The sequence below is a fragment of the Cheilinus undulatus genome, linkage group 14, assembly GCF_018320785.1.
Source record: "Cheilinus undulatus linkage group 14, ASM1832078v1, whole genome shotgun sequence".
Taxonomy (NCBI): Eukaryota; Metazoa; Chordata; class Actinopteri; order Labriformes; family Labridae; genus Cheilinus; species Cheilinus undulatus.
In genome coordinates, this window is record NC_054878.1 from 26392945 (window position 1) to 26418871 (window position 25927).

Consider the following 25927-nt stretch of genomic DNA (forward strand, 5'->3'; position numbering starts at 1 on the left):
AGTGGTGAAAAGGGGTTAAAAAGTGGTGACAATGGGCCAAAAAGTGATGAAAATGTGAAAGTGGTAATAATCTGGTTAAACAGGTAAGATGGGTGTACATTGGGAAGAAAAAATCTGGTTAAATGTAGCAGAAAAGGGGCTAGAAAGAGGCAAAAATGGCTTGGAAAAGTGGTGAAAAGGTGTCAAAAGTGGCAAAGAAATATGTAGAAAAGGTGGTAAAGGTGTTCAAAAGTGGAAATAAATGCGTTTAAAAAAAATGACAATTGGTCAAATTTGGTTCAAAATGGCACAAAAATGGGTTAAAAAGAGGGAAAGGGGCAAAAATTGCCAGGAATATTGGTGAAAAGGGACCAAAAATTGGCAAAAGTTGTTTAAATTTGGCAAACATAAGTAGAAAAAGTGGGGAAAGTGGGCTAAAAGTGGCAATAAATGGGTTCAAAGAGGTATAAATGGATGGAAAAGTAACATTTGGTGAAAATGGCTAAAGAAGGGGAAAGCTTTCACATGAGGTAATCTTTTACTGTTGATTCATCTTAGTGTTATCATTTTTTTAATCGATGGTTTTGTATTTTATTGACTTTTTTTTTTTTTTTTCTCTCTACTGTATTGGTTTTATTTCCTCAATTTGTTTTATCCTATTCCTGTCTTTTGTTATTTTTTGATTTTATTGATCTTTGCTGTCTGTCCATTCCTTGTAAAGCACTTTGGGCTACATGTCTTATGTATGAAAGGTGCTATATAAATAAATAAATAAAGTTGAGTCGAGTGGAAAGAGGCAAAAATGGCTGGGAAAGTGGGGAAAGGGGAATAAAAAGTGGGGAAAATTGTTTTAAAAGTGGTAAAAATGGATGATAATTAGGAAAATTTGGTTAAAAATGGTGAACATAGGTTAAAAAGAGGAAGAAAAAAATAGCTAAGAAAAGAGGTGACAAGGGATAAAAAGTGGCAAAAATTCTTTAAACGTGTCAAATATGAGCAGAAAAAAGGTGTTAAAAGGGGTTTTAATGTGGTGAAATGGGGTCAGAAAGTGCCAACAATGGTTTAGGAGGCAAAAATGGGATAACAATGCAAAAATGGGATAACAATACCAGTTAGGTGGCAAAACTGGCCGGTGAAGTGGAGAATATTTCCTAAGACTGCCTTACACATTTGTAACTTACAGCCAGAGATTGTGTGTTTCAGACACGCTCATACAACTCCAAATAGTTGTCACCAGTCCTTAATAATGGGAACTCTTTAAGGGTAAACATCAATAAGAAGTGCAACACTAGAAAGCATAATACAACCAAAAGGGGACAGTGGAAAGAGAATTAAACAGAGCGGCTCCACTCAATGTGAATGACATCAACTTCTCCCCACAAACACTCGCTGTAAATGTTCCAGTTAATGCTGCATTCACAACTGCAGCTCACCCTGACAATGCTGACACATTTTTAGTAGTAGAGCACATCAAAGTTTCCTTTGGTGCTCCAGTAGATATACTGACTGATACTATAATGTTTCATTGCCTCAAATTATCATTTCAAAGTGGCATGCATTTGTGCATGAATACCTGAGAAATCACATTAACACAGAGAAAAAGTTTTACCGTCTTTTTCTGTAATTCTAGCTCATGTTTTTGGTTCATCATTTGATGGTGAAACATTTCAGGTTAAAGTTAAAAGCTGACAATAACCAGATTACTAAACTATCTATAAACACACTAATAGCTCACAGGACAAATTCCTGCACAGTCAGTTTATTCAACGAAGGAAAAGTACATTCTGTCATCCTCACACTGTTGGTCCTGATTGGCTTAACAGTGACTTTGATTAGAAAACTATGTAGGTCAGCACACAGAGAGAGAGAGAGAGAGAGACCTTTGAACTGTTGTGACTCGCTGTGATGACATCATGTTTGCTCCCACTCCACTGTCCTTCCTTCCTCTGTGCATGTTTTTAAGACACATCGTCTATATACAACCTGAGATCATGTGATCAGAGACTGCAAACGACTGCTGGTTGTTATGAATAATGAGTCAGAAGAGTCACGCAGACTCTTACAACTGAGCTTAAACTTTGAATTTAATGTCACTTGTACTTTGAATCCATGCAAATAACAACAGCATTTAAGTACAAACTAACTGAAAGGTAAACAGATATACCTAAAGATCAGATGCCACTTCTTTTTGGCATCATTCAAAGGTACAACATGTCCAATTTTTCCACTTCACTGTCTACTTAATAAAAAAAGACTGCTCCTATGTTACATATATGTTGGCTGAGTACATTACTTAAATATTTACAACAGTTTTCAAACCCAGAGAAATTTCTAATTTCTATACTAACTGTTTGTTCTGTGGCTGCTGTGACAGAGCCACAGTGACAGATATGTCAAGAAAATCTTTCAAACCATCCACTAATTGGAACTTTGCTGATTTTTGTCTGAAGGAGGTAATCTGACCCAAAACCAGTTTGATTATCTTGTAATGTGCTGCTTAAACAGAAAACCACTGTTAAAAGATACATTTTGAACAATGATGGAGAAAAGCTGCTCAATGTGGTCTTCCAGTTAACACTGTCACTGTGAACCAGGGAGGGTACTTTTAACAGCTTTTCTCCCTCATGATATGGAATTAATCCATTAAACAAAAACTGTATTTGGTAAGTACGCCTTATGGCAGGGGTGGGCAACTGGCGGCCCGGGGGCCACGTGTGGCCCTTCACCTAACACAATGTGACCCCTAAGTCAATTTCGAATACCCAATTAATTACAATTTTTTTAAAAATGACAAAGTCATTCCTCTCTTATAATCTTCAATTACTGGGATAGGATTGTTTCTTTGAAAGAAATAAGTAGATATAATTGACTTGACTATGATTGAATTGTTTATGTAAAACTTTTTTATTTGCATTACTAAATGCACTTTTAAAGAACCACAAAAATGATGTAATTTTGTGTTGATCTCATTAAATTAGCATTTTTTATTTACACTATAGTATTTTTTTAATTTTATTAATCCCAATGGTTAAATTGAGTATATCAAACATTTTGCATCAATTTGGCTCTTTGTCATTTACACTAAAATTAATGTGGCCTCTTGGTAAGAAAAGTTGTTCATCCTGACTCATGGGGTGCAGTTTTTATTAAACAGAGCTTTTGGTTCAAAGCAGAGCACTGTGTCTCTACTTGTCATTTTCTGTTATTGTTTGGATTGAGAGCACCCTGATGGCCAAATCTATTTGCTTTTTCAGAGGCCCAGATTCATGCACAAGATATCACCAAAAAATTTGCTGGTGTTGAAATAAAAACAACAAGCTGGATTTAAACCTATGAAAAAAAAGTTAAGTCAATATCACCCTGATTTCATTAAGTTGTGTCATCTTGCCCGCAGTGTCTACACCGTAAATGGAAATTATAAATAGAATACAGATGATAACTTGAATTGATTTACCTGATTAGTGATAGTGACTGTTTCGCCTTCTTTCACTGTCAACTCATTGTTTCCAGGCTCAGCAGTAAAATCATATAAAACTTGTGCCTGAAAGAAAAAAACACAAAACTTACTGCATTTTTAATCAACACCTTTGTGTAGACATACCTTATACGAACATATTTAATGAAAGCACCATCTTTTAAAAGCTTGTGGAGTTAAATAAAGGCTCAGAGAAACAGGTCAAACTAGTTCTTCAGGTCATATTCTGCTGATTCTTTACTAAGCACGAGTATCAACAAAAAACAAGGCCGGAACCACTAGTTACCCGGTTCAGTTTAATACAACAGCCGTCAATTCTTCTCACACTGACCCACATCTACTAATCTGCCCTGTACATTGGCCCCGAGACACAAAAACACGCACACAAATACAAACAGCAGTAAGGTAACGGAGGGAAAATAAACATGGTTTCACTTTTCACAGTTCATTTCATCGCTGATTAACAGGCGCGCCTACTTTATTTTCATGAATATGACTATCCACACTTCTTATCTACTCTAAAAAAAAAGTATGGCAGTTCAAAACAGCATCAAATTCTCCATGTCTGAATATCTTACTACCAAGTTCATTAACCAATGACACGGAGTACAAGGCCATTTGTTCTTCCCTGAGCAGAGAGATCTATTCTTAGCATCAGCCTGCCACCTCCCAGGAGTTAAGGAAGCTAGATGGAGTTTTAATAACAGGAACTCTTGATTTTTTCTGGGCACAGCTATGCTGACAGTTATCTTTATGTAGAAAAAGGATTTTCTGTTTTAAAGACTGTTTGATTGGAGGATGAGACCTGCACTGATCGTGTTAAGATTTTAAGTCCGCTTCTGATCAAAAAGGGGTGCTTAAATTATTGTCCCTTTACTCTAATGTCTTCAACTAGAAACATGCCCCCACATTTATCAGTGTGATGGATAACAGTCTTGTGTTAACCTGAAGTTTTACTTTAGTATGTACCAATGAACACAAACTTTTTGTTGGAAGCCAGTCCTGTCTGAGTGAAAAACCACCTGACATCAAATGTGAGACTGTCCAACATGGACTGCACAATTCCAACATGTGGTATTGTGATATATTTTTGTGGAATACCACACCTAACAAGTAGGGGTGCATGATATTAGATTTTTGCCGATATCCAATAAACCTTTATTTACAAATTAATTTAAGCTGATACCCATATCAGTACCGATATTTAAATGTAGATCAAACCTAAAACGTCAGTCCCTAACACACACAATTTAAAGATTGAGGTTGAACAAATGAACAGATTTAAATCCTTAAAACCAGGGCTGTCAAGATTAATTGTAATTAACTACAAGCCACAATTAGTGCACTATTTTTTTTAATCGCTATAAATCGTATACCTTACTGTCCCTATTAACACACTTTGGTTAAGCCACTCCAGCATCTCCATGCAGCCACAGTGATGTAATAAAAGTCCACTACTTCTCTGTAATGTCTCAATTCACTTTAAAAAAAACTCACAGACAGCTCAGACAACAAGTCAAAAATCATATGCACCTTGTGTTATCAAACACTTAATTTTTTTGTCTTTTTCAATCCACAAAAAGTTTCTTTTTCTGTGGTTAAGCTTATGTCATAATCTTCAGTTTACCTATTGGAGCAGGCCTGTCTCAAAACAGGAAGTCAATTACCTTTAGTTTTAGACAGTACAAAAATAAAAAATATACAAGACAATAAAAAAATACAATTTTAAATGCAATTAGTACAGTTTTAAAATGCAATAAAAAGGGTGCAATTAATCATGATTAACTACAGAAATCCTGTGATTAATCATGAGTTAAACATTTCAATCCTTAGACAACCCTACTTAAAGCACTTTACGTTTTAAGGTTAAGGAATAATGATGATGATGAAAAGCCTATAACTCCCAAATCTCATTTGCGGCCAATATTTTCAGCTTATATAGGCAGATTATTAAAGCCAAAATATAATTTATGAATATCAGCAGAAGTTTTCATATCTGTTCTGAATTATCATTAAGCATGCCTGGAAGCCATGTTTAACTCTAAATAACTCCACTGCAAACAAAAACTAGAGTTTTGGTAAAAATTAGCCTCAGATACATATTTTCTGTTACTATAACAGCAACACTTACGGTTAGCTAACATCATTAACACTCACAGCGACTCAAATACCTGTATACACTACTATAGAACTGACTGTGTTAATAATTTACAGTTTAGACGATGATAAACACATAAAATGATGAACAAAAATTCATATGCATGAAAAGACTACATTTCCCAGCATTCCAAGGAGGCACAAATGACCCGCACTGGAAAGGTAGTAAAATGTCACAAGACACTTTCTTAATGAGGCACATTTTCCATGTTCAGCAAAAACATACGTTAGAAGTTTACTGCATGCAAATACGTGTCTTAAGCGGCCATTAACACGTTTAGACTTAGTTTCAAAATATTTTTGAATCTCGATTAAAAAAACTTATCAAGTAGTCTGACTGTGAAACTGTAACTCTGTGCCTCCACAACGCGTATCATCCGTAACGTAGATACAACTGTCAGGGGAAACTAAAGGAAGTTACACAGACGTTTGGCGTTAAAATAGCACAGTCGTGTAGTCTGGCTTACCTTTAGCGCCATTGTCGAAGCATTGATCTATCATTACAAACACAGGCCCTGTAGTTTTCAGGATTTCCAGTCCTCAGCTGGACATTTCCCCCCGCTGCTTTTCAACTCAAAGCGAAGAAACACGAAAATTCCTCCCGGCAGACTGCAACAACTCAAAGGCTTTATAACGTGTTACTACAGCTTTTTTTTCGCTTAAAACTCCAAAAAACAAAGGAAGTAAGCGGCAGGGGAAGACGAGTGGAGTAAGACTGTAAGTTGGTTTGAACCGCGTAGAGAGCTGCTGTCAGCACGGAGGGAGTGACCTGCACCGCCGAGAGAAACCGGAAAGGTAGACTGGTTCCGATATGGCCCTCCAAGACATGACCAACGTTAGTGAATAATGCTGAAAAGTGAAAGTGGCAGGAGTCAGGTAAACTCGGAGGGAAATGCCAGGTAAAAAAGACTACACAAACAAATAAATATATAGGCGAATATAACAGAAAAAAAACAAATGTGAACAATGCAAACGAAATACAGGCTTGTGATCAGATTTCATCAGTATGTTAAACAGGCTACATGATCTTTATATAATAGGTAGAAAAAGGAACATAATGCTATTATTATAATAAAGCAGTTAATTTGATATTGCGAACATGCAGAAACTACAGCAATCATCCAAATGTACTCTTAATTTCATTTTGTATTTTATTTTTCCCTTTTCAAGGATATAAATGGTATTTTCCAAAATACACAAATCCGTGTACATCATGGCATAGTTGGTTTAATTCAGAGCCAAAGCCATCATGAATGTTCTGGTCTACTAATAAATATCAACGCAGTTTCTATAGAGTGTTTACTGACGCTGTTGTTGACTTATAGCTGAATCATAGCTGAAAGGGAGGGACCCTGAATGTGTTTCTTGTGGGCAGTCGGCCTCTGCTGGAGTCAAGGCGCTAGTACATTAATATTACATGAGCTGTGCTTGGTTATGGAACATGTAGGCCGATTTTATGCCCAACTTTTCATCTTTAGATCAAAATACGAAGAAGAATCAACACAATATGAGTTTTATAACATGTCATTTTTAATGTGATATTTATTGATTCAGCTCTTTGTTTTGTTTTTGTTTGTTTTTTTTACCTAATTTCAGGTGTGACCTTCAGAGTCATTCCCTCTGTATTCTGTATTCTACTTTATATATTCTTTTTTGTTTATATTTTCAACTAAGAAATAATGTAAGGTAAGATCATTACAAAACACTAGAAAATATGGCAGTTGTGTTTTAAAGTAGGGTTTAAAGACAGGACTTAGCTGAAGAGTGTGCAGAACTGAAGGTCATTAAGCAATTTTACAGAAGAGGGAGTGCTACAGTGTGATGTTTCCAAACTTAGCGCATTATGTCTTCTTTGCAGGTTTATGGTAATAAATCTTATTCTGTTGGAAAGCCTGTTTATTTCCCTTTAGATAATGTAACAATTGTAAGGAACATGAATTTGTGGGATGAGCAGCAGAGCTGAGTATGGGTTGCACCCATGAAAAATTTACCAAATCATCTCATCCAATACCAAACAGCTTAATCTACCTCATTCTACTGACTGTTGTTTGGTGTAGGGGGAGACCAGGGATAGTTGTAACATGGGTCAGTTGTAACACTCTCAATTTCTCCAATCAGGAACAAGTTGCAAATCACCTGACACACTCTACACATGCTCAGTTTAGTCCTTCTTCCACATGTGAAAAGGTAGCATCCTGTGTCACACACAAAGATTTTTAGAGGGAAAAACAAATTTTGGGGTAAAGTATTTTTTTTACTTGATTTATTTTTGTTATAGCATCACCTGGTTTATAGTTAAATTCATCAAACTTAAATCATGTTTATGTGTGTCTATGTAGATATTATTCATGCAAGTTGTCAGTGCTAATGATTTAGTTGTTAGCTGTAAGGTAAGCTAGTTCATGACTACAAGGGTCTGGGTTAGTTGTAACAACAATGAAAAATGTTATAACCTACCCCAACCAACAACAGGGGGGGGGGGGGGGGGTGCCTCTCAGCATTTTGGAGAGGGCCTAAAATGATGTCAAGAAGCAGGGAAAGTCAATCAGAGCAGTGGCAAAACTGTATAGCATATGCCATGTCACGCTATACGGATTGTTCACACACACACACACACACACACACTAATGTTCATGGTGCACATTATTTGCACATTTAGTTCAGTTTTATTATGTTAAATGAGAAAGTAAGTAGTTAATGAGAAAGTAACATGCGTGGCACAAACACACACACGCACACCCACACCCACGCACACACACACACACTAGTTATGTTAAACAGGAATGTAAGTGTTCAATAAAAAGCTTTCAAAATCAAGTTTTTTGTCATAATACTTATTTAATAATGTTACCTCTCACCCCAGAGTGTGTTACAACTAACCCAGACTATGGGGTGGATTGTAACATTTCACTACTTGTGTTTGAGGCTGAACCATGCATTTTCTGTTTGTGTTGCAGAGGTAACACCTATGCCATTTTATAGCAGACACTTTTAACTAGTTTGTGTCACATTTTGAACACACTGACTTAAAAGAGCTCCAAGATACAGACAGAAATGTCAAAACTCCCTCAAACGTAAACTTCCGCCGGTGCAGCGCGAGCAGCGGAGCTCTACAGGTGGAGAGCGCTTAAGCCGCTGCTGCTACAGACCGCAGACTCACACACGCAACAGTGATCGTCTGAGATGCTACGTTTAAGAGGAGCAAACCCCGACTGATTTGTGAAACCCCCTATTCCTTCGTTTCACGCGCAAATTACGCACGGCCCCGCTGTTTACAGCAGGGAAATGAGGACGCGCTCAGTCATTTAGAGAGCTATGAGTAACAAACTCGCATCCCATCTCTCATGTAGATTTTCTATCAAGTTAGCATAATTTAACATTCACAACAACATACAATGTACATAATAGATGGATAACATGACGCATGTTTCTTTTTATCAGTGCTGTGGGTCTTTTAATTAAAGAGCAAAGGTGTGTGTCTATCGAACACACCTCACAGACAGCAGACAGATAAACATTACAGCACCACACCGTATGCACTATATCTGAAAATGGGACTATTACTACTAGTAATAGTTTTTAGTAAAATAATAAGTTAAAAATAATTGATCAAATTTACTTAGTTTTATTCTTTAACAAGAATTTCAACTTGGACTTGCAATAAATGACTTATCTCTGTAAAAACAAACATGGTGGAGTCTGGCAGCTCTGCTCCACCGAAGGAACCTCCAAACTTGACTGCATTTTGGATTTAAACACTACAAGGACAGAGGTAAACTGAACAAAAAAGACCATATCCAGGATGGGCCCACATGGAGGTAAAAAGTGATGTAAATACTACTAGTTTAGGTTTAATTTTTGATGCAAACCCTGAAATTTTTAATAATGTGCCTAGTTGGAACATTCTTTGTACTATTTTCAACACAAGTTCTCTGAGGATCTCTTAAATGTAGAAGCAACATGGGTTTTTTTACAAAAATATCTCTACATGAATCGATACTGAATCGAATCGAGAATCGAATCGAATCAGGGCCTTGAGAATCGGAATCGAATCGATTCAGGAAACCAGTGGCAATACCCAGCCCTAATGAGCAGTATGTCAAAGCTGATCCCACAGGTGTTCAGTGGGGTTGAGGTCAGGGCTGCTGGCAGGCCATTCCATCCTCTCCACTCCAAAATTCTGGAGAAAGTCTCTGATAAACCCCCACGTTGTCATCTTGGATGATACAGTTCGCTCCTAGACTGTGGAGATATGGGATTGCCACTGTTTGTAGAATCTCATCTCAATATTATGCATTGAGATTGCCTTCAGATTACAGTTTTTCCAGTGAGGGAGATGCCCGCCCGACACCATCACACTGCCTCCACCAAAAGATGTTACTCTATCGGTGCAGCAATCAGCATTGTGTTCTCTACGTCTTCTCCACACTCCGACCCTATGATCCATCATTAGACATAAAGTTCCTCCACATGTTCAGGTTCCAGTGCACGTGTTGCCAACACCAGTGCAAATGGGCCCGATGGTGAAAGGCAGTCATGGCAGGTCTCCTAACAAAGTGTAACCCATATACTCAGCTCTGCTGCTCATTCCACACATGCATGTTCATGCAAATGTGGCACCATTTAAAAGGGACACAACCTACCAAACACAAATTTCCTCATTTTATGTTTAGTTAGTATGATGTTGAATATTCAAGTATCTGAATACGCTCTCCAAAGAACGATCACACTATTCACATTGTTTTGAGATAAAATTGTTTTGGCTGGAACCAAGTGTTTGAAATATGAGAAGGTTAGAGAGTTTGAGAGTGAAAATGAAGAAACTCTTTTTGTTTAGAGCCTGTTGCCAAATTAAGAGGCCAAAGATTCATTCCAAACCCCTCCTCATCACATCCTCATATATCAAATACCTGAGTCTAGCAGTCATCTCACGTCTCCCACTGAAAAGGAACAGGTGGAACAAGTTCTATCAGTGGGATGAGGGAGAGAGGGGGATAGCAGACTGTGAGTAAGTTGTTGAAAGAGACTCTGACATCAAAGACTGTGGGATTGAAGATTTGGCACTCACAACATCTTGGAAGAAATCCTTCAGTTTCAATGCATATTTGAATTTAAGAGAAAATGATACACAGTAAGTAGCTGCACAAGTGCATCTGTTGTATAACTGAGCACTTTTTGCCTGTGGTCATTTGGCAACACAGGTGTGTCAGAGCAGGGAGGGACAAAATAACAAAGTCCACACTGAATGAGTTCAGTTTGACGATATCCGATGTCACAGAAACATCATGCGCTCTCTACTGTCTCTCCTCTATCTGGGCATTTTCTGGACAGCAGGAACAAGGGCGTCTGACCCTAATTTACCCTTCATGGAGTACCTGGACAAGGACCATTTGGTCTGCTTGAAGTGGGGATTTGATAACCTGCAAGGGGACATAACATTCAAACTGGTTGTCAACACTACAGGCTGGGTAGGAATTGGTTTTAGCCCCAACGGAGGAATGCAGGGGGCAGATATCGTCATGGGAGGACAAGGGTCCAGTGGGAGCTACTTCAACGTAAGTCTTTTTTTTTTCTCCGCCATAGCAAATAATCCTCCATGCTCAAAAACCAAAGTTAGATACATCAGGTGTGCTGCTGTTTGAAATGTTCTATCATTTGTTCTTTTAGGATTATTATGCCACAGGGAACTCCATGCCTTTGGTAGACAAGCAGCAGAGCTACACTCTCCTCTCTATGGATGAAAGTAACAATCAAACCCTCATGACCTTTAAGAGACCCATTCAGTCATGTGATGACCAAGACTTCCATATTAGTGTAAGAAATCCATTTTTTCAGTATATTATGCAAATATTGTATGATATGAAATGATGGTAAGTACTCAGAGCAATGTTGATACTTAGAATTTCTACTTTAAGTTTAAAAAAAAGGTGTTATGGTTGTAAGTTAAAAAAAAACTTTTGAGGTAAAAATATTAATTTTGTATCAGGTAAAAATCAAAATTAAATATCAACTCTGGTCTGAGAAAGAAATGATATTGAAATGTTTACTCTGTTTTCAATTTTTTCTTTTTTTTTTTAAAAAAGGAAGCTGAATTTACCAAGTTAATCACAGGAGTGAACGCAACTTCAAATTAAATTTCATCCGATTTAGATCCATTGATTTTTTTTAAATCAGATTCCAAATTTTAAATCATTTCAAAAGCAAAACATTTTTACGTTAAAAAATGAAAATTAATTCTAAAAAATCAAACTTGAAAATTAACCATTTAACATAAATAACCAAATCATAATAGATTAAAAATGTTTGGAGTAAAACAAAAATGAAAACAGAGTTACGTATCAAGTTGTAAAAAATTAAAATCACAGTAATTAAAAAGTATTTCAATCATATTTTAAATGATCATAGAATACTTGATAACATTTTGACTTTAATACTCAGAAGTAGCAAAACATGTCACCTTTTAATTATGTTTTCTGTCTGAAGTATACCAGCGGTGTCATGGTTTAACTGGTGATAGATTAACATTCTACTATGTCACTCCCTTCCTGATTTTAAGAATTTATCAGTGTCTTCAGAAACATTAATGCTATATTGGAGGAGTGCTTGGCCACAAAGTATGTTTTCATAGAGAAATATCAGAACAGCAAATCTGAGTAACTTTGCAGATAATTGATTGAAACAAAATTAGTGGCAGTGGCTCATTGATTGTACTTTGTGACCCCCAAAAAGATTTTTCTGAGTAATGTTAACATATCTGAAAGCAATTTCCATTGATTCCTTGTTCATGCAACAAAGATATGATAAATAAAACGGAAATATTTGAGTCTCATGTTATGATTGGACAAGGGTTTTGGTGGGCCCTAGAAGATTTAAGTTTGGGAGAGGCTGATCTATAGAGCACATTTTGAACAACCTTAATTTTTTCCAATTCATGTTTTGCTTATGCAAACATTACAAGTGAGTGGTGTAAGATTTGTAGAGCATGACCACATCTGAGAGGATGTTGTCATAGTAGCTATAACAGTGCTATAGGCTTACATCCTTCATTAACTCACTTCACTGCACTTGAAAATTGTGTGTTGTTAAACTCCATGGAGCTTTAAGTAGAACTGCATGCTTTGTGCAGTTTCCTTACTGTTGTGGCTCAGTATAGGTAATATTATATTCTTTTGTACTGTTGTTCTAGTTCTTTATGCTAAGCTCAAAATGTCCTGCCTGTATACATGTAGTCTCTGCTGTGGTAGGTATTTTGTTCTGTTCCCCTGACAGTTCCTGAACATTGCTATGAACTGGGTGTTTTCAGGTGTGAAAACAATGGCAACAACAATAAGCACACAAGATTAAGTGTCACGCTGAAAACGTGAAATACTAGATGGTTTTAGTAATACATCAACAATTACCATTGTTGAACAATCTGAAAAGCACAGATATGAAACTGTCCCTGTCAATCAACTGAATTTAGATGCCAAAAAAATCTTAATAACTTTAGACTGTGCTTTCTGTTTTGTTTTTCACAGGGGCACACCAAATCTCATTTTAACTCAAACAATGTCCATATCATATCTTTTTTTAACTGAACCACATTACACCTCTTTTTCTAGAATCAAGCTATCAAAGTGATCTATGCATATGGACCAACGGATGTGATCAGTTATCATGGGTCCCTTAGAGGAGCTAAAGAAGTTAACCTGCTAAACTACATGCCCCGAGCAACTATATCTGGCAACAAATACATCAGTGCCAGAGTGGACAATGTAAGTACAATCTTAACAGGGAATTATGGAAAAAGTTTGTTTGTACATGATCAAAAATGCCGATTATTTCTAATCTTTCAACCTTTATGCTTTGCAGATCACCATCCCAGAAAGTCACACCTACTACCATTGCAAGGTCATGAAGCTTCCAAAGTTATATAAAAAACATCACATATATCTGGTAACTATTCTTTCTTTATGTTTCTTTAAACCAAGAGGTGCCCAAATTTATCCCCATACTGATCCAACACCTAAATTTGTGTATTGATCATTCAGAGTTTCCCCCTGACAGCAGAAGACACTTCTTTGTTGTTGTCACCAGACATTTAACCAAAGGATTTTGTTAGCAAAGAGGCTTAACTCAATATTATGATATTGAAACAATGCATTAACTGTCTGATTGATACCTGAAATAGATTTAACACCTATCTGAGGTTTATATCTGAACAATTGGTCTGTCATTAGCCATATCAAACAACCCCACCTTCAGTCAAAATCAGATTTATTTAAACCACTCTTTACTTGCAAGCGAAACAATATCAGTGTACTGAGGCTTCAAAAAACAAACCAAGTAGCTTTCATTACTAACATAACGCTTTGAATTTCTCAAAAACAGCAAGCTAGCTGCCATTAACCACATTAAATTAAACTTTTCTTAAAATAAACTCTCAAACTCACCCATTTAAACTACACATTTCCCAAAATTAGGTTGGTTAGCTCTCATTTTCTACGTTGAACTTCACATTCCTTCAGATAAACTAAGCTAGCTCTCATTACCCATACTAAACCTCACTCTTCTTTAAATGAGCTAAGCTACCTGTCAGTACCCACATTAAACTTCACTTTTCTTACTTAGCTAGCTCACAATATCCACATTAAACCTCACATTTCGAAAAAATTAGCTAGGCTAGCTCTTATTTCCCACATTAGACTTCACATTTCTTCAAATAAACAAACATTACCCATATTAAAATTCACTTTTCTGAAATTGGAATATGCTAGCTCCCACTATTCACAATTTAGCTCTCATTGCTCACATCAAACTAAACATTTTTAGATGAGCTAAACTACCTCTTACTCACCGTTAACTCAACAGTTAGCCAAGCTACCTCATTGGTCATATCAAACTGAAAATTTCTTAGGATGAGCTAACCAAGCTAATGAGCCTACTCACATTAAACTGAACATTTCTACAAGTGGCAGCGACACACAGTGAACAGATCTCCATGAGTCAGCACGACATCAGCATCGAAATTGCCTGCCTTATCATGTTAGACATATTTTCTGTTCAGCAGTCTGTACCAGCACCACGCCCCTCAGCACATTCTGTTAAGTGTTTAGTTTTACATTTCTTTTTTAATGCAAGCAACATTGATCTATTAAGGGAAGGCAGATAGTTGCTCTTTATAACTGGCCATCAGAAACAAAGTTGTACAATAACTTTCCTATGGCAAAAGCCATTAATACTGCCTTTTACTTTCATTCAAGGTCCTAAAAAACATGAACCGTATCAAAGCATCATATTTGCTGTCTTCATTCTCAAATTCTTGTCAAATCTCCTCTGACTTCCCCTCAGATTGAACCTGTGATAGAGCACCTTGACATCATTCACCACATGTTGCTGTACCGCTGCCCCTTCTTTGTGACAGAGCCGTATGACGGGCCGTGCTACAGCGGTGATGTCGGGGATGCTTGTTTTGACATAGTGGCCTCCTGGGGAGTGGGAGGAGGGGTAAGTAAGAGTTACCGCATTCTTGATCCTCTTTGTGGTCTCAGTGCTTCAGTATTTACTGTGTAGTGCAAGTTGATGTACAGTTTATTTCCCTCACCTTCAGGTGTTTGCACTGCCAGAAGATGTGGGTTTTCCTATTGGAGGGGAGGAGAATGAAGTTTTTTACAGGCTGGAGATTCACTACAATAATCCATATGGGTACACAGGTAAATACAATTGACTTTTCAAACTATACCATATGAATAGGATGTTACAGTGTTGACAGATTTGACCTTTTAACTTATATAAGTGAATCATAGAAGACTTTATTGGTTTATGTGCTATCATAGACTGAGTAAAACTGGGGTGTTTGTAGTTTGGTTCATGGCAGATCATTACAAGGGGGCTGTTATAAAGACACAAAATCTAGACATTACAAACATTTGGGGCAGTAACACATGTACATAGCAATATTCTGCTAGGCTATGAAGCTAGTTGCAAAATCCTGTTCAAATATGGCTTCATATTTACCACAATACTCAAACAGTGGGCCAGCGTGGTGACCATCATCATTCAACTTCAAAACTCCGCTTCAGAAAACAATGGGTGACATCACCAGGACTATGTCCATGTTTTATGCACTCAATAGTCCAGCCAGATGGAAATCTGTCCAAACTAAAGGGGGACAAATCTGCCATCAGCTTAAAGATTTTCCCAGTGGCAAGGCTAGTGACATGTATGCTCATACTAACACAATGCACTATTTACACCACCAATTCTTAAAAAGTTTGGAACTTATATGAAATGGAAAAAAAAAAGTGATACATTGCAAACATTGGAACCACATATTGGATTGAATATAGCACAAAGACACCATGTCAGATGCTGAAAAGTTGCCAGTCTTGTAGCCTTTATGTGGCTTCTAATACTGAATACACAGTAAAGCACTACTGAAGCCTTCACAAATATGCAGGTTACTCTTGCCATGCACAATAATGAATCCCCAGTTCATTACAGGACCTCTGGATTTTCAGAGTCTAGTTATAACTTGTCAGACCAATGGGCAATTTCCCACCTTTCAGGATGGAGTTTTAGCTTGAAAAAAGTAGGAAAAAAAGTCTACACGCACATCCAAACCTTGGTGGGCAGGTGCTGAGCCAGATAGATTATGATGGCTTCCAGCCTGATGCACATTACATTATACCATGGAGGTTCTCAGCCAAGTTATTTATCTGTCTCTCTGTACTTTAACAGAGTTTAAAAAATTGTTTTTGCAATTTTGATCTACACAGTCATGCTCTTGTCCTGTGCTGCATTTGTTACATTTTACATATCTCTATAATGAGGTTAACAAGTAAGCACTGTATCTTGAACATTTGAAATTGTAAATATCACACATGGTCACTGGGTTATATGTTGACATGTTTTTTGTTCGTCCTTGACATATGTTCACGTAATGACTCTTAGATTGGATCATGTGATTGTCTATGTGATTACCTTCACCTGTATATAATGAGGTGCTTTGCACTTGTCACTTTAGTCTGATGAAGAGCAGCTCTGCTCGAAACGTCACTTTGGTGCAATAAATAATTGTATTTTTGGAGTTTTAGCTTGTACTTTTAAAATCCAATCCTGTTACTAACATTAAACTTTCCCAGTCTATTGTTGTCACTCTACCAGTATTTTTAAATGCTTCATCTGCATCCAATTAAAATTGGGCACATGATAGAATTCTGACTAAACACAGGGCTTCAGTGTGTTGCTCAATGTCCCAACTTTTTAGGATTTGTTTGAAGAAAATAAGAACCTTATGTTATCTATTATTATATTTGATATTTGGTATTTTCATCCCCAAGCCAGAATGCAACATTTTAATAGAATCTTTTTCCCCTTATGTGTACAGACAGGATCGACAGCTCAGGACTTAATATGCATTACACAGAGCTGCTCCGGCAGCATGATGCTGCCATCCTGTCTACTGGTATGCTGTTTTTTGAAAATATGGAGTACAAAATCCCACCAAGAGCCTCCCGATTTCACACATATGGCGTGTGCAACACCAGCCTCTTCTCTCAGGTTTGTATGGGTTTAGTACACTTTTCATACTGCTACCGAGACCACTGAAGTATAATTGTATTATTGCTGATAATGGATCATCTTTACCTTTTCCAAAGCTTATTAATTCTTCACCTGACCTTCATGTGTTTGCTGTGCTGCTTCACACTCACTTGGCTGGCAGGGAAATCGAAGTTGTTCACTTTAGGTAAGAAAGACTGATTTGAGATCAGCAGCTTGTTTGAAAAATAAAATGAATAAAGCTTAATTAACACAATAACATATTTTAACATATTTAACATATTTTAGTGTGGCTTCTAGTTCTGGAGCTTTTCCATCTTTAAATGTTCAAAGTTCCCCTGTCTTATACATAAATACACTTGGTTAGACCAAACTACCTCTACAGTTTTTACCTTTTTTCAATCATTATAGATGGCAACATTTTTTCCAGCAGTGTTAATTTTTTCAACTAAAACTATAACTAAAAATGTTTGTTGACTACCTGTTTTCCATAAAAAAGACAAGACTAAGACTAGCCAAAAATAGATCTTTGATGCCTAAAACTAACTAATAGTAAGTTGAGTGTTTGTCAGGATTACCAAAACTAGGCTAAAATGTAATTTTTTAAAGGGTATAAATGACTTACACTAGCCTGAAACTAAAAGGCATTTAATCTAAAGACTAAGACTGAGACTAAAATTAAAAACAGCTGTAAAAAATTAACACAGTTTTCCAGTTCATATGGTTAATCCTAAAGTTTAAAATTGAGTTCTTCAGGGCTCAGTTTTAGGACCGCTTTTATTTACACTTTATACCAACAGCATCAGTCAGAATGTTCTCAATGCAATTTTTATTTATATGCAGATGAAACTGTCATTTACTGCGCAGCCCCTACAAAGTATTAGGCTCTTTGTTGCTTACAGGAAGCATTTGATTCTGTACAGGACACTTTGGGTGAGTTAAAATTGGTTCTGAATCCTGACAAAACCAAACTCATGATGTTTTTCAAACTCTAAGATAAAACCTCTTAACCTGCCTTCTTTTCTACATCTCAGCTTCATGTCAAGCAACTTGTTAAGAAGTTAAAGTTGGGTTGGGTGGCCTTCTTTGGCAACTCGTAGGCTAAATCATTGGCATAATTATAAGGCTATACTTAATCTGCTTCCCTGATATTTGTGTGATTTTGTTTAGGTGAAAAGTGCTGGAGGCTACAGTCTTCACTCTGTAACTTAATGTATTGGGGAGCTGGTCTCTTTAAACTTTTTCAAAAGCAGATTGAAAGTATAAGAGAAAGATGCATCAGGTTGTAGATGTTTTCACTAATGACTTTGTGCTCTGTGACATAGGATAGGTTGATCTGAGTTTGGAAATGCTATGTGTCATGTCTGTAACTTTGTAAATTCTGCTGCTGATAGATTCTTGATCTCAGTGAGGCTTCCCTGGTTAAATGAAATTAAATAAATAGAAATAAATAATCTTCTGTGATTCTCTATAGAAATGGAGAACAAGCAGACTTATTGGCGTGGGACAAAAACTACAACTTTGAGTTGCAGCAGACCACCAGTTTGGGAAAGATAAGGACCATCAAGCCAGTAATTTTCTATTCATTGCATGTCAAAATAAATTATTTGTTTCTTAAAAGTAAAAAAAAATTATTTGTTTTCAAAATGTTTTTAATATCATTCATTGTGCCCAAATTACTTGTTGCCTATTACAGGGTGATGAACTATTAGTGGAGTGTACCTACAGCACCAGCGACCGCACCAAAGTCACTAAAGTGAGTAGAAAGAGCAGTGCTCCTTCATGTAGAAGAAGTAGTTTAATATCTAACATTTTTCAAATCTCCTCCCTTTAGATGGGGTTAGGAACTACTGATGAAATGTGCCTAGCCTTCCTCTTCTACTACCCTGCAATCAAGATCACCACATGCATCAGCCACCCGAACACACTGCATCCATCACTGAGCACAAGCAACCAGTGAGACCTGAGGCTTTCCTGGTCTACAAACAGCTTTCACACATTGTTCCAAGCAGGTGTATCTTGGCATGCTGAGGTTTTAATCAGCTCTTTTTTCTCACAGATTGTTTGAGGAGAGCAGAACTCTGACTGAAGAGGAAATTTTGGAGTATGAGCGTTTGTTGAAGACTGTACCACAAATTCACTTGGTCTCCGATGACGATGTAAGTATAAGTCTGAATCACATCTTTCCTTTTCTCCTTTAATCCAGTATGACCAGTAAACATGTTTTAGTGAGTATTTTAAGGTCTTACTGATTTTCTGGTAAAGCTGCAAGTACTTTCCTCATACAGTTACAGTATCAGCCTGTCCTTGCTTTACAGAGTGTAGTCCACACGTTTGGTAACTACTCAATCCTGCCACTTGTATTTCTGCTTTGTTCTTTTGTGTTAACATTTCTAATGAGGAATTTTAATTATACACACAGTACAGTATTAATCTACTGGTCTAATGTTCATGAACAATAAGCCTATGTCTTATTTCATATTTTCCCTTACCCTTTATTGTTTTTTTTCCACAGAGCAACCACACATTTTATGCAAATGGCATTGTCAGAGAGACCAAAACCACACCCACGGTCACCTGTAAGAATACCAATAGTTCAAACAGACTCAGCGCTTCCTGGATCACGGAGACAGCAGGGGCCATGCTATTGCTACTCTTGATTGCAAATATGTAGATAGCAGAAATAGCAACAGAGGCAAACAGTTACAATACTGATCAAAAGAGTCACAGATGATAAAATTCAGTTTCCTACCTTATGCACTTGATCAAACTTAGCTTAGACTAGGTAGTTGGCATGTTTTTCTGTTATTATTTACTCTGTTTACAGCATACCGAATCTCTTTGATATTCATTATTACACTGGTTGACTGTAAAGTCTGTTTTATAAAAAGGCAAAAGCTCTGCAAAATATGCACAGAGGCTAATCAAATTAAACTCACTAAATTTGCTTTTTTTTTTTTTGCATTTTACACAGTGCCATCATAAAGTAATAAGACCCTCCTTACTTTTAAAAATTTTGTTATGTTGCAGCCTGATGCTACAGTCAAAAATAACAATTTTTAATCATTGTGACAAAGCAATAATAGAAATTAAAAAAACATTTGCATGAAAGCCCACTTTGAGTTTACAAAAACTCCAAATGAAAGCCAAGTGGCTTTTGTGCATTTTGCGCCAAGGAGAGGCTTCTGTCTTGCCACAATGCCAAAAGCCCAGATCAGTGGAGGGCTGCAGTGACGGTTGTGCTTCTGGAACTTTGTCCCACTCCACGCAGGATCTCTGGAGCTCAATCAGAGTGACCATCAGCTTCTTGGTCACCTCTCATACTAAGGCCCTTCCTTCCTGATTGCTCAGTTTGGCCAGCCACCAGCACTTGGAAGAGTCCTTGTCGTGCCAAACTTCTTTTATCTGAAAATTATGGAGGCCACTGTGCTCTTGGGAAATTTCAGTGAAGCAGATTTATTTTTGAGTCTTCCCCAGACCTGTGCCTTGCAACAATCCTGTCTCTGAGCCCTGCAGGCAGTTCATTTTACCCCATGGCTTGGTTTTTGTGCTGATATGCATTGGCAGCCAAGAGGCCTTCTATAGAGAGGTGTTTTGAGAATCCTGACAGTCAGTTTATTTTACGACAAGTGCAGCTTCATAGAAACTCTCAGCAATGATCAGGAGAAATGGGGTGAACATAAGTTAAATTTCAAATGCTTTTACAAAGTCTGAATACTTATGTCGATGTGATATTTCAGTTTTTTATATTTTTTAATTTATTCACAAAATGCTTTAAAATTGTGTTCTCACTTTGCCATGGTTGGTTACTGAGTGTAGATCAATGAGAAAAAAGAAAGATTTTTTTTTTTTTTGACCGTAGCATCAGGCTGCAACATAACAGAACTGAAAAACGCGAAGTCTGCACTTTATACTTTTTGAATGCACTGTAGCCCTTGATGTCTATCGATATTTACTTTAAAAAGATTATAAAATGAAATTCAGACATTTACAATCATGTTATTCACACCTGTGATTGATGCATGTAGATATAAAATAATAGTTTTTCATTCTTACCATGTATGCAATGATTTTGTATTTTATGGCATGCAAACATATGCGCTTACCTGTACTGTGATGTTTATCATTTGTTATGAGCCAATTCTGTTCTGTAGAATAGTACCACAAAGTGCCTATAAATGTATCAATAAATGTATCACCTCTTAGTTAATGAAATACATCCAAAAATAACTTTAATTTGATGTTTTTGCAACTTTTTAAAGAAGTTGGTTTAAATGCAGTGACATGTAGTTTTACGGTCTTTCCACATGGGGTCGCTCACATATTCGCCTGACTATCATTGAGCTGCTGCTGCCAGGGAATGAATGTGTACGGCTAGCCGGCTGGTAGCTTTGGCAATGTTGTTATTCTCAGAATGATATCGCAGCGTGACAGAGGAGAACTTGCTCGGTTTTATACTGTCACAGATCCCAAAAAGCACAAGAAAGGATATACTGTCTACAAAGTCACCGCAAGGGTAAGTACAGGGATGGAAAGGCTCTCTGGCAGCTAGGCTAATGCTAGGTGTTATTAGCTAGCTAATGTTTAGCTTGAGCATAGCTAATATGTAAACACAAGTAACGTTACTGTTACCTTATTTGGCAATGTTAGCGTCTTTTGAACACCTCGGCTATAGCAGGCATACACAGTTATATTTGGGTCTATGTTAAAGCACACATTAGTCTTGAATGAGGCTGCTAATTTAGATGAGCAGTAGCTAGAGTGACTGAATCCAACATAAACGTTGTATTAACCGTTAGATAGCTAACGAGCTAACTGTTAATGTGAGATTTAGAGTTAAAATACACCAATGTAAGGTAGATGATAGATTGAAAATAATATTTGTGTGCTATTTGAACATATAAGATACCTGTTCCAAATTGTCAGTAGATTGTGAGGCGACTTTCATAGAACTATATTCTGAAATTAACATTTCACTGTATGGTATCCGGATTTTCCAGCCAAACCTGCCAGCTAAAGTGAAAGTCAGTAGGCTACCTAAAGTAACCTCACATTACCCTTGTAAGCTGCTTGTGGCAGTGGTTTGCATTTCCTGTTTCCCTCCAGGAGAAATATACAGTTTTACTTAAAGAGGAAATCTCAGACCCTCGCATTTTCAGTCATTTGGTGTTTGGGTTAAACAAGTGACCGTGTTAACTGGTGCCTACGCGGTTGTTATTGCTAAACCGGATGCTGACAACTTCAAGTGACCTATACCGCTGAGTTTGGTTTTCATTAAAGACATTTCTCATGAATACATTTTTACACCATAATAATTAATAAGCAAACAAAGAACAAAGAGGAACACTTCACCTGTGTAACATTTTTGACAACCATTCAGCCAGCTACTTGTCACGGTAAGATGTTAAACAGAAACATCAGCTTTTGCCCCTGCCAGGCTGAGTTTCTGTGCATCCCCCTGCTTCTTATGATGGTTGGTGATGTCTCGTTCCTACTCTCAAGGCTTCTGTCATTGTCTTCATAATACACTCATTGTCACACTCAGAGTGGTGTCCCTGCTCGTGCTTGTGTCAGCCGCAAAAGAGAGTTGTTGCTGGGAAATTAGGACTAAAATCTTTTATTTTAAGACATAATTCATCTACATGGATGTTCTACAACGTCTCTTCTCTCTGTTCTATATAGATAATCTCCAGGAAGTGCCCCGAGGATGTCCAAGAGGTGAGGCATTTATTTTTTGTGTTCATATTGTGACTTTTGAATGCATAAAGCAGCAGGTGGGATGGGATACTTTGGATTTATTAGGAATATTCTATGTTAGAAGGAAGGCAGGCCTAAATCTTGTAACAAGAGCATGCTTTATTTTAGGTTGGCACATTTAAATATAGTAACACATTTGAGAGTTTTTAATTTTGAAATATTTCGGATAATCTTAAGTAGAAGTGTCCTAGGTAGTTGAAGCTGCTGTGAGGAATTATGCTGTGTGTTGATATTGGCTATTGATATTGGATATTGGACAAAATGCTACCTTATATTTCTTTGCTAATTCTGGTGTTTGATATTATTTTTCATTGAAAAAAAAACTCAGTGTACTCAAGTAAAAGTGCAATTACCCTTAAAAAGTAAGTAAAGATACGGTGCTATAAGTCTATTCAAGTAAAAGTAGAGAGTATTTGATTTAAAGCTTACACCCTTTTTGGCAAGACAACAAGAGAATAGATTTCCAACCAGGTTGTTCAGGTAAAGTCACACGTCTTAAAGTAAAATACACATCAAAATTGACAGCATAATAAAACTCAGAACTAAAACTAACAGAGTTAAATTTAAGACTTTAAAAGTGTCTATGTTGGTCTACACACATATATTTAAACTTTTTAGAGTATTAAATATTTGAGGGCAGAGAGTTAGCCTAATGGCAAGGCAATGCGTACTGATGCACTATGCACCCTTTGGGATCACCTAAAGTCACAGTTTGGAGCTCTGATTCAGTGGATTACTTCACTCATGTTGTAAATGTGTCTCACATCAATAACAACACAATGACACATGTCCAACCGCTCATCCACCGGATAAAAGTATTGCAGTGAAGATGAAGAATATCTGTTATGTGCCCTTCAGGATCACCTGAAGTGACAGACAAGAACTCTAACTCAGTGGATAACTTCACTCATGGTGCAAATGTGTTATCAAAAACAACAATAATTCATCAGAAACATGTTTAAAAGAACCCCAGCAGTGATCACTGTACAACAGGCAACATCTGAACACTACTAAAAACTCTGCTCAAGGGCATGATGGGTAACTCTACCCATACATCCTCTTAGACTTGAAATGACAGTGGGCAGGTCTCTTTACAGAGTTAAACTAACACTGGTGGATCCCACTGTCAAATAACCCCAACACTGAAGACCATTTCACTCAGAATTGAGATTAAATGACACTTTGGGAGTTAAAATCAGCTCCGAAATGTTTTACCCTGAGATAGCAACACACCAGTTTTGGGATGTGATGTGGAGTCTTTCTCTCACTATATGCTAATGTGTAATAAACAGAGGTGGAAAAAGTACAAGAGTATTGTGCTCAAGTGAAAGTGCAGTTACTCTGGTTAAAACTTACTGAAGTAGAAGTTAAAAAAAACGTATTTCAAAAAAGGCTCAAAAGTACCTAACAAAGCTACTTAGAGTAATTTGAGTAAATTTAATTAGTTACTTTCCACCCCTGGCTGTAACTATGTCAACAGTCCCATAATAATGATCTCAGATGTTAAAAATAACCACCTAGAAATAAGCAGTCTTTAAGCTTGTGGTCTGTTTGACCTTTTTAGGTCATAAAGAGGCATTAACATTGTTTCAGTTGGTTTGATAACCAGTCAAAACATCCTCACAGGAGCTTTAGATTATTGCTTTACACCAGTTTTTTTTCTTCTAGAGATGATACAGGATATCTGACTGCTCTCCTCTCCCATGACACTTCTTTGAACATGCTATTTCACCCACACGCATGCTCTCTTCAACTTCTGAGGAATTCAGATTAGCCTGGAACCAGCACAAATGCAGCAGGCGTGATGTCAATTACTGTCTGGTGACACACATACCGACGTATTGAACAGTTGTCTTGTTGGGAGCTCAGACCACTTTTCTCATAGTCACTGGCTGGCCAAGATTGAAGCAAAGCCCACAGGAATCTAAACATTATGTGCCAAAAGTTTTGCTTTATCCAACAGAGTCAGGAAGTGATTAATTCAGGTTTGTTTGGTAATCATGCTACTCGTTTGTTCAGTTCAAGACTTTAGTGAGGGAATTTTTGGTTGTTGTTTGAGATAGACGGTTATGTGTGTTGGCTTTGGAGCAATAGTGGATGTTTTATTTGTTTGGCAGGTGAAATGTTTTTCAAATGATTGCCATCTTTAATAAGATAAGCGTTCTCAAAATTAACGTACTTAAAAGACAATGATAAAGCAGTCATGATCCTTTTAAACACATAGGGACAAGGTCAAGTTACAAAACTGATTTAATTAAAGTAATAAACACTTAAGCGTTGATACCTCATTGACTCTTCCTATCAATCCTCATGCATTTCTCCTTTCTCTCTTCCTACAGATAACAGTATGGAAGAGGTACAGTGATTTCCGGAAGCTTCATCAAAACCTCTGGCAGCTGCACAAGAATGTATGTAGCCAGTCGGAGCTGTTTCCTCCCTTTGCCAGGGCCAAAGTCTTTGGTAAGACACAACTTAATTCCACCTGTGTCAAACATTTACTCCAGAAGAAGAGACAAAATGCAAATCTTTAGTTTGATTAATTGATTTTTGGGTCATCAGATAACTTCTTATTTTATTGTTACAATAATAAACCAGAAGAAACATAAATTGTAATTCTGAACAGAAGAAGAAACAGTGATTACTCTGCCTCCTGGTGGCAGCCCAGTGATATTACTCAGTCATTAAGCACTACCTTTTAAAAGATCTTTTCCCTGTATGCATGTGCAGGTCGTTTTGATGACTCAGTAATTGAGGAGAGGAGACAGTGCTCAGAGGATCTGCTTCAGTTCTCTGCAAATATCCCTGCTCTCTATAGCAGTCAGCACATCCAAGATTTCTTCAAGGTACCCAAACATTCCTATTCAAATAATCAAACGAATTCATAAGCTGAGTATGAGCTGAAATGTGTTTAACTATATTAAAGGGAGGTGAGGTCCACGACGGCTCAGAGCTCATTGGACCTGCAGAGCCCTTCTCTGACTTCCTAGCAGACAGTTTATCTGACTGCAGCTCTGACGG

General features: G+C 37.2%; 3 protein-coding genes across 6 annotated transcripts in view; 2 read left to right on the top strand and 1 right to left on the bottom strand.

Moving 5' to 3' along the window:
- snx9b (sorting nexin 9b) overlaps positions 1-6416 on the bottom strand; it is a 29064-nt gene extending 22648 nt beyond the window's left edge. The window contains exons 1-2 of one of the 4 annotated variants that reach the window (XM_041805058.1): positions 6079-6416; positions 3434-3520 (exon numbers count right to left, since the gene is read on the bottom strand). In XM_041805058.1, the coding sequence (XP_041660992.1) occupies positions 3434-3520; positions 6079-6090 (99 nt within the window). In that variant the 5' untranslated portion in view covers positions 6091-6416. The remainder of the gene's footprint in view (positions 1-3433; positions 3521-6078) is intronic. The other 3 variants (XM_041805059.1, XM_041805060.1, XM_041805061.1) reach the window with 3 other exon arrangements.
- Positions 6417-9294: 2878 nt separating this feature from the next.
- Positions 9295-21349, top strand: moxd1l (monooxygenase, DBH-like 1, like). Its single transcript, XM_041804576.1, has 13 exons — positions 9295-11166; positions 11279-11425; positions 13213-13365; positions 13463-13546; positions 14942-15097; positions 15201-15303; positions 16980-17152; positions 17251-17339; positions 18627-18723; positions 18849-18908; positions 18987-19108; positions 19212-19311; positions 19668-21349. Exons 1-13 carry the CDS (start codon positions 10897-10899, stop codon positions 19824-19826), a joined length of 1713 nt encoding a protein of 570 aa, XP_041660510.1. The 5' UTR covers positions 9295-10896; the 3' UTR covers positions 19827-21349.
- A 165-nt stretch (positions 21350-21514) lies between these two features.
- rps6kc1 (ribosomal protein S6 kinase polypeptide 1) overlaps positions 21515-25927 on the top strand; it is a 40871-nt gene continuing 36458 nt past the window's right edge. The window contains exons 1-5 of the mRNA XM_041805564.1: positions 21515-21668; positions 22835-22870; positions 25249-25369; positions 25637-25752; positions 25833-25926. Of these exons, the coding sequence (XP_041661498.1) occupies positions 21567-21668; positions 22835-22870; positions 25249-25369; positions 25637-25752; positions 25833-25926 (469 nt within the window). The 5' untranslated portion in view covers positions 21515-21566. The remainder of the gene's footprint in view (positions 21669-22834; positions 22871-25248; positions 25370-25636; positions 25753-25832; position 25927) is intronic.

Excerpts from the sequence above, each read along its gene's own strand:
- moxd1l (XM_041804576.1), top strand. The coding sequence starts at position 10,897 with ATGCGCTCTCTACTGTCTCTCCTCTATCTGGGCATTTTCTGGACAGCA. Across the intron at positions 17,340-18,626 it reads ATCGAAGTTGTTCACTTTAG|AAATGGAGAACAAGCAGACT; the intron begins GTAAGAAAGACT and ends GATTCTCTATAG. Across the intron at positions 18,724-18,848 it reads AGATAAGGACCATCAAGCCA|GGTGATGAACTATTAGTGGA; the intron begins GTAATTTTCTAT and ends TGCCTATTACAG.